Source organism: Haliotis asinina, chromosome 15 (assembly GCF_037392515.1).
Source record: "Haliotis asinina isolate JCU_RB_2024 chromosome 15, JCU_Hal_asi_v2, whole genome shotgun sequence".
Lineage (NCBI taxonomy): Eukaryota > Metazoa > Mollusca > Gastropoda > Lepetellida > Haliotidae > Haliotis > Haliotis asinina.
Window position 1 is genome coordinate 38303105 of NC_090294.1, and position 9244 is coordinate 38312348.

General features: G+C 39.6%; 1 protein-coding gene across 1 annotated transcript; it reads right to left on the bottom strand.

The window, feature by feature from the left end:
- Positions 1–1294: 1294 nt before the first annotated feature.
- LOC137265742 (gem-associated protein 6-like) lies at positions 1295–3587 on the bottom strand. The gene has a single exon (XM_067801192.1). It carries the CDS (start codon positions 3512–3514, stop codon positions 2993–2995), a length of 522 nt encoding a protein of 173 aa, XP_067657293.1. The 5' UTR covers positions 3515–3587; the 3' UTR covers positions 1295–2992.
- Positions 3588–9244: the final 5657 nt, after the last annotated feature.

Genomic DNA, 9244 nt, shown 5'->3' on the forward strand with positions numbered 1-9244 from the left:
ACCACCCAATACTGTTCATCAGTTTTTACATTTTTAGGATGCTGAAGACAAATTCTAACAGAGATTGTTACTGATACAGTCCACTGGCACAGTGCACTGGCTCCAAACTGACTACTCCTAGATCATTCCTCTTAATATTGAGCATCTGACTGAGTACAACAATTACTGTCTTTGTTGATTGATGCTGCACTCAGCAAAATTCCAGCATGAGTGGCATCATTGGCATCGATCCACAAAATTTGGATGTGACATGCATCAACCAATTCAGCATGTTGTTGGGGTTTTTCATCAATATACCATATACCAGAAAATTTTCAAGGTATGAAAATTTCAAGGTCTGAGACCTCCAGAACTTTCGACGTGATTTAAATTTTGAGGTTTGGAGATCTAACATATATAAATATTTTAGACAATTATAATTTCGAATTTAGAGGAAAGTGGAGTGAAACATCACTGAGTCAATACTCACTGACCTATCAGTACAACAATTACTATTGAATAGTCTCGACACCGCATTACTGTTGTTTGTTTATTCAGGCCGTTCAAGGTCACTGAACATTAAGATTAGTTGTGGACAGGCATTATGGAGTTAATGTGCATGTCAGGAAGGTATTGGTTGCCAGCAGTTGAAATGATTATCGATTGGAAATCTAACCCAAATGCTTGAAATTAGGAAAAATTCGATATAACTTCCAGGTAGCATTTCTAACCTCGACAACCTCAAAAATTAGATACCACAAATAATTCCCAATGACTACCCTAAAACCTGGTGCATACTTTTTGAATGTCAGATTATGTAGTTTTCATAATTCATCTAAGTAAAACACCTGAAATTAATGAGATTGCAGTAGGTAGTATAGACTCCAGTTGATTGTATGTCATCAATTTGCTCAAAACATCAACCATTCAAGTATTCTTTAGCAGGACACAATCAAATAACCTGAATATTGCACTGTGCATTAGGGCTAAAACAATTCACCCAGATTCGATTTTCGAAATTTGATCCTTGATTCAATCTTTTTCCATTATTCTTCATACAAGTAAATTCATCAGACTTCATTTAAGGTTCCGAGTCTGCTTTGGAAGTAATTTAAACAGTTATTCGAATATCGAATCAAAATAGTTATAATGGTTCTCAAAAATTGAAACTAAGGTATCAGATTCGTTTTTCAATAAATTGAACCGAATCACTGCAGCCTTACTGTGCAGTAAACAATAACAGACCACACAGCAAACACTGCGCTGGAAAGTGGGGGCAATTCTCAAAACTTGCTCATTACTAAACACATTCAAAGAAGTAAAAGTATTTATTTCTCATTGAACAATGTTTACACAGATGAGCACGACCTTTCATTATAATGATTCTGACATCTTGATATGAAATGAATACAATACAAAGGTGTCTGAACTTACATACAGTTACCATTCAAAATCTTGCAGCACAATGATATAATACTACTCAGCTAATCTTCCAAACCAGTTCTCAGTGCTGCAACTGGAACTGAAAAAAAATGCAAACAGGAAACATTCACTCTTGGTTTAGTCTGTGTCACAGTCCCCCAACTGCATATATTTCCGCTGTCCAGCCCTTTCTGCAAACCTAAACTCCAAATGAAGCAAGTCAAGTTCTGAATCTATCAAACATAGACTAGTTAGTCTACTCTTCATTAAGCATGAACATAAACAAATTTAGAAGAAAAAATGAAAAAAGGTTTACACTTTCCCTCTGAAAAAGCAGACTGAGTGAACCATGAGAATGGAATACTGGACACATTTCATTTCTTTCAAATTGAGTTTGATAAAACAAATTAAGGATTGTACATTTACCATGTTTTACATAAAGGTGTCACACATACTGCTAATACACAGTTCATTAGATATAACTAAATCAAATTAGGATCCAAGTAGTCTTTGGTTACAACTTAATGAGCAAAGGCACAGAACACACCAAGATACTATTTTGACAAAATGAGGGTTTATCAATACCCATGACAAACATCTCAAGAGATCTACACAGGTTTCTCCATCACCCTAGGAATGCATTTGGTTCATCTGCTCTGTAGCTGCTTTTCCCCAGTGAATCAGACATGGGCCTGGACCAGTGACAGAGAAGCAATACGTCGTTACATAACAAACAGTACTCATCCTGACGTCCACCTGTAATTTGCAATGCCTCCACATATGCAATAGGACCCTACAATGTCTGTGTATAGGATTTGACCCTGTCTATCACCAGGAGTATAATGCAGCCTCTTGAAGATGGAACGCAGTGTCAAAAAGACTGTGGTGTATGGATAGTAAAACCTCACAGATATTCAGTTACCACTCTTGTGACATTATGCATTCGTAACTACTTGTGTCATTCTGGCAACGAGGATGGCGTCTCATACCCATCTCGTGGCCATGTTTATGATAGCATCCTGTCTAAATGCAAACGGGCATGGAGATGAAAACAGTCTATCACTATTATCAAGGAAAGATAACTCTGAATTTCCAAACATGGCTCTAAGAATATCCTACATCCCATGGGCAAAACAGCAATACTGTTATTCCCTTGGTATAGTTTAGCAAAGTTTCAAAGTTCAATGGTTCCACCATTTTCATGTTTTGAAATGCGTTTTACTACATGTGATTTGATGGGTTTGCCATGATTTTAGGCAATAATGGCGTACGAGTGGGAATGAACCTTCTTGTAGGTCATGGAAACAGACAAGCAGTTACGAATGAAGTATCACGCTGGCAAACCCAGAAACATAACTAGGGGAACCAGAACCCGGATGCCATGTTCATTTCAACACTGGTTCACACGAAGAACATGTTCTCTTTTTGAAAAGGTTTGATGTGATGTTAAAGTGAATATAAATTCAGATATGACAAAAAAACCAACTGAAATAGTTTTGACATATGATTAGAGGTTGACATATTTCACATCATCTTTAGTGTAAATAATAGCAGATGTATGAACAAAGTAGGAATCTCTGCGCGACAGTAATCACCACTTGTCATGATCCTCTGGCATATTTTTTATCAAGCCTTGAATTCTTCCCAGCACAATTTCATTTGTGCTGCGGCAGTTTTCAAACCCATATGGTGGTTCAATAAAGAGAGCATCCGCAATTGTCAAAATGTCTCCATCAACTGTAACTGGAATCCGATTCTTTTCCAGCCAGGATTTTAGCAAGAGTTGTCTTCTCTTCATTTCATCAGGGGTCAAGTCCAAGGATGAAGCTGGCCTGAACAGCTGATCAAGTTGAACTCTATACAGTTCTGTATTGTTGTTGATGACAGTAATCTTTGTCACAGTGCTGCCTTTAATAATGTCAATGCTAACATTGCCATCTTGATCAAACTGAGCCAGGACAATAGTTTCTGAAACTGGGTCTATTGTGAACACCCAGCCTGTATGTTCTGCCCCTTCTTCATCCTGAACTGTAACTTGTTTATACACATACTGCATCCACTCTTCAGGATCTTTCTTATAGATGGCGTGAACCCTGGTATCACCCTCCATCATCAGTCAGCAGATCCACAAAAACGGTTTCAGCAATCAGGTGTATGAAATAACAGAACTGGTATGCTTATGATATTCAATGACTGGACTAAAAAATGTCAGGATGATGACATGTAAGTAAAAGATTCTCAATGCCCTAAATCAAAATTGTTCAGTTTCTTGTACTTCTGTAGTAACTCAGTCTTCAATGTCAGCTGCTTACGGAGCACAGCAATCTTTTTCAATTGTTCGTCTTTGCTTGTTTGGATGCCAGAAAGTTTATCGACACTTTCTCGAGCTTTCTGCAACTGGTTTTTAAGATCAGTCATCTTTTGATTCACATCATGGGAGTCCTTTTCAATACTGAAGAAAAGAAAACACATGTTTTCAGTGTAACATCAGTATGTATATGAGTTGTGTTACTTCCCATTACGGGACAAGCTGATACTGATATCACAAAGTGTCAAACTGCAGCAATGTCTCCTCTCTCATTGCGAAATGCAATGTAAAATGAGAAAGGACAATTGACACCAGGACAGTCCCACCTAGGACAATAGGGAAAGAGTTCTGCCCATGCTCCTCTCTGTTTACATTAGTTCAGCTAGCTAAACGTCGTGTCCCAGCCAAGGCCTACCTTGTCCTTGGTATAGTGCGAAGTCGTCTAGTTATATGCTGGACTAGTCAGTTTGTAATTTTGACTTTTGATCGATTTTGGGGGTACGGGGGGAACTATTAGCGACATACGCAACACAGTTTTGTTTGTTTTTTGTTTTGTTTTTTTTCTTTATCAAAGAGACATTCACCCACGAGTCTGTCCAAACGCAAATGATACGTTTGTTTCCGAAACCCAAATCTGGCAAATGACTCTGTATCAACACAGTGTCTAGTGGGCAATTTTTAAATTACATTGTCTATTTCAAGGACATGAAATTACCTTCGTATTACATCATAGATGGCTGGTAGCAAATTGAGTTCGTTTTCAGCGTAGCTTGCCGCCATTGCTTAACAAAATGTTTCACAAAGCTTCAGCGTGCTCCATTCCTTTCTTGTTTGATTATCTCCCTTTGTTACTTCCGTCGTTTATCATCCGGACAATTCCAAGAATTACAAACACCGGACCAAATGTTATTTACTGGATGTGATATATTTAATGCATTAATACTCATATAGATTTACACACATTAATTGTATGGCACATCCACACGTTCTCGAGTCTCTGGATCTTTTCCTCGACAAAACAAAGAGTACACTGATGTACACTGTGACCCTAGCTGGTCAATCAGCAAAAGGGCTTGGATCAAGTCTATCAATCAGTTTGTCACACCAGAGACCATATAATAGATATTATTATATGGTCTCTGGTCACACTGACCTTGAAACGAATATCCGTATACTTTTGTGTTGATTGTTTAACGCCGCATTCAGGTACTTTTCAGCTTCATGGCGCAGTGAAATAAACAGTGGGTTTCAGGTGCATGACGATATCTTGATCTGGATGAGTGTTTGGTTTCAGATGCATGACGATATCTTGACTTGGATGAGCATTGGGTTTCAGGTGCAAGACGATATCTTGACTTGGATGAGCATTGGGTTTCAGGTGCAAGACGATATCTTGATCTGGATGAGTGTTTGGTTTCAGATGCATGACGATATCTTGACTTGGATGAGTGTTTGGTTTCAGGTGCAAGACGATATCTTGACTTGGATGAGCATTTGGTTTCAGGTGCAAGACGATATCTTGACTTGGATGAGCATTGGGTTTCAGGTGCAAGATGATATCTTGACTTGGATGAGCATTGGGTTTCAGGTGCAAGACGATATCTTGATCTGGATGAGTGTTTGGTTTCAGGTGCAAGACGATATATTGACTTGGATGAGCATTGGGTTTCAGGTGCATGACGATATCTTGACCTGAATGAGTGTTTGGTTTCAGATGCATGACGATATCTTGACCTGAATGAGTGTTTGGTTTCAGATGCATGACGATATCCTGAGCTGGATGGGCATTAATTGGGTTTCAGGTGCAAGACGACATTTTGATCTGGATGGACTTTTGGGTGCAACGCGATGCTTTGATGTGAATCTGAAGTTGTCATATGCAGAGCAGTTATGTGACCGTCTGTGTAGCATTTCAGCCATATTGATCATGGGTTTGATGGGGAGGGCGTCAGCACATTCTCTGACACAAACGAGTGAGGCTGTTCTACCAAAATAGCAACATCGTCGACGACTGGGCCACCTGCTTACATTTTGAATTTATCTATGAAAATGAAATATAAATAATTCAATTTCAGTTTCGTCATACGTAATAACGCAGGTGCCAAACACAGTATGGTGATGAATGAACTAGCATCGCCAACTGACGTGAGTAAAAGGGATAGTACAATAAATTTGCCTCTCAGCTAAACTTGATATGCCATTTTACAGCTGGAGTTTAATTGAACAGAAAACACAAGATTTGTTTTCTTCACTCTTGTGTTTATTCTTGAAACTGTCCGTGGATCACGTACCGCGTCTTCCAACTCTCTCTCCCAAAGTGTCAAGCTGTCGATCGATCTCTTCGACCCTCAACATCCGCTGTGAAAATGGCCGTGCTGGATCTATTATTCAGTGAAATTCGAGCTTCAGGCGTGTCCGGCTCGGAATGAGAATATTAAATTAGCTTAAAATATTATTCATTTACACGCAATGCGAAGTTATCGTGACATACTGCGTCGAAAGAGACCTGCTACAGCATGTTCTTTTCCACTAGAGTCGACTGCTTGGGCGAGCAAATACAGAAATTCAACTGAAACAAATTAGGTCATCTCACTTTGTGCTGAGATCTAGAACACCGTTCAAGATTTAGTTATTTCTTCTTGCCTTAAGAAGCCCTTGCTCCATTGTTTGTTATCAAATTTTGTTTTTTGTTTGCTGTTTCAGTCACAGTCAGTAATACTTTAGCTCTATGATCGCGGTTTTAAATAATTGGATATGGACCAGATAATCCAGTGATTAAGAGCATGGACATCGATTTGTGCAATTTAGAACTGATGTCATGTGTCAATCAAGTCAGCGAGCCTGACCACACGATCCCGTTAGTTGCCTCTTACGACAAGCCTGGGTTACTAATGACAAATTCTAAACCACATCTTCACAGGTCGCCATACTTCTTTACTGATGTATGGAATTTGTGAGTGTGTGTGCGTGCGAGCCAGCGCACGTGTGTGTGTGTCGATTCAACACATGTGGGTTTCTGTGTTCTGAACACATAACTTGAAATCTATGAATTTATGAATAAATGCATAAATCAAATTATTACTTAAAGGAATCTGTTTCCTCTTTTTGCCTTTTTGGATTCGATCCAAATTCACACAGCGACAGGGTTTGCGTTGGTTCGTTGCTTTCCGCCATACTCACCGATATAGTAATATGGCGGGTATGGCAGACACAGTGACAGGGGAGTGCAGAGCAATTATCAGTCACTGAACCACGAAGAATAGGCATTGACACGCGACCGTGAAGGTCACGGGGTAGAATAGGCCTTCAGCAACCCATGCTTGCCATAAAACGCGACTGTGCTTGTCGTAAGAGGTGACTAACGGGATCGGGTGGTCAGACTCGCTGACTTGGTTGACACATGTCATCGGTTCCCAATTGCGCAGATCGATGCTTATACTGATGACCACTGGATTGTGTGGTCCAGACTAGATTATTTACAGACCGCCGCCATATAGTTGGAATATTGCAGAGTGCGGCGTAAAACTAAACTAAACTCACTCACTCACTCATTGACACGTTTGTCATAAATGAAAGACAACAATGTTAAGTAATAAATAAATAAATAAATAAATCATGTACATTGCTTACGTTGAAACTATACAGTCACGTGTTCTGTCAAGCAAAAAAGCAATATATCACGAACAATACTGCCAATAAACTAATGACGGTGTCGTAAGGAAAACAGGGGAGATAACTGCATACATGACCTAGGAATTTTTGGATTCGAACTTTTTCATTTCATCTCACATAGGTAAACAACAAACTTATTCCAGGAATAAAACACCTATTAAAATATTCGCAAACAATCGACTCCAGTGACCACGAATAATGAAAGGCATACGGTTCGATTCACCGAATACGCATGTCAATCTTAACAGGATTCAAGCTACGGGCCCAGGTGAGCTGCAGTGCTCTGTGAGTATTCTTGTCACTGGTTGTTATGGTGATTTATAGAGAAGACCTATCAAATACTAGTAGCTGGAGGAGAAATCAGAAATCCAAATGTCCACTGGTGTTAAGGCTGGCTAGCTGTTGTTCACAATATACACACTCAGCAATGTTCCAGTTATATGGCAGCGGTCTGTAAATAATCGACTCTAGACCAGACAATCCAGTGATCAACAGCATGACTATCAACCTACACAACTGATACACGGTGAAATGTGTCAACCAATGTCAGTGAGCCTGATCGATTCTAACCCGGATCTTGGTCTTTGGAGCATTGTTGTTCTGCAGTTACTGACCGCAAGATCAGCTGTTCTCGCCTCTTGACCCCTCTCGCCCCGACCTCTAATGTAACGTTATACTCGATGTCATTAATAAAGGCTCAAGCTATTGGTAACACTATTTCTTAAAAGTCGTAAAACCATACCTTTTGTTTTAAATATATAACTGAAGGTTTATGGAAAAAACACACCTGGTCGTTCAAATGTCATTATAACGTTCCTTAACATCCGATACATTCTGTTACAAATGACACATTTTTCATTCAGATTGTCAATATGGAAATCTACCTGCCACTTATTGTCAATGATTTGAACGTGCACGTCTCTCTATCCATGAAAAGAAGAGGACAAGACATGCATTGATGTTTTTTCACTGTCGCACACTGTTCAGTTAGTTTCACGCCGCCTTCAGCAATATTCCATAACATCACGAGAAGGACACCGGAAATGGGTTTAGGACATTGTAACCATGTAGGGAATTGAACTCGGATCTTCAACGAATGCTTCAACCACTAGCCTACCTCACAGCTGATTGAAACTTCAGAGCAGGAATGCCAAAAGCACGAAACCATAAGCATCATGCCTCTATTGGTCCCTAACACCTATCGGGGTCGGTGTAGCGCTAGTGGTGGCGAGGTTGTGAGCCATACGTCTTTGGAATCATGCCTCTATTGGTCCCTAACACCTATCGGGGTCGGTGTAGCGCTAGTGGTGGCGAGGTTGTGAGCCATACGTCTTTGGAATCCTTGAAGAATTTAAAGGCACAGTATGTCATTTTTTGGGCAATATTTTTGTCTGAAATATATATATATATATATATTTTTGGACATATACACTAATTTTAGCTTCCTCTTGATACAATAAAAGACTTACTATCGCTTACGACTTGCCTGAAGTCGATAATTTAAACTTCGAGGCGACCAGCTTCCAAACAGACAACACTTGCCATCTACGTAATGCAAACGATTTCTTTAAACTTTGAAAACTTGTGCGGCCCATATATAACATACAGTGTGTTGTCGGTGTTTGCCCAGCTGGTCTCAGTCACAACTCAGGGACATAACTCTATGGGGTTCGCTTGAAATACGTTTCGGTCGGTAGAGGGAGCGGGAGTCGATTTAATGCAACGTTGCATTTATTCACTCGAACTTTTTAATTTCGTATTGTGAAATAATACGTATTTTTTCTGGGAATAAGTTATACGGCACCTTCGTTTGGGTTTGATAGTTTGCAATATTGATTTTAGGTAAGTGTGGTTGATGTGTGC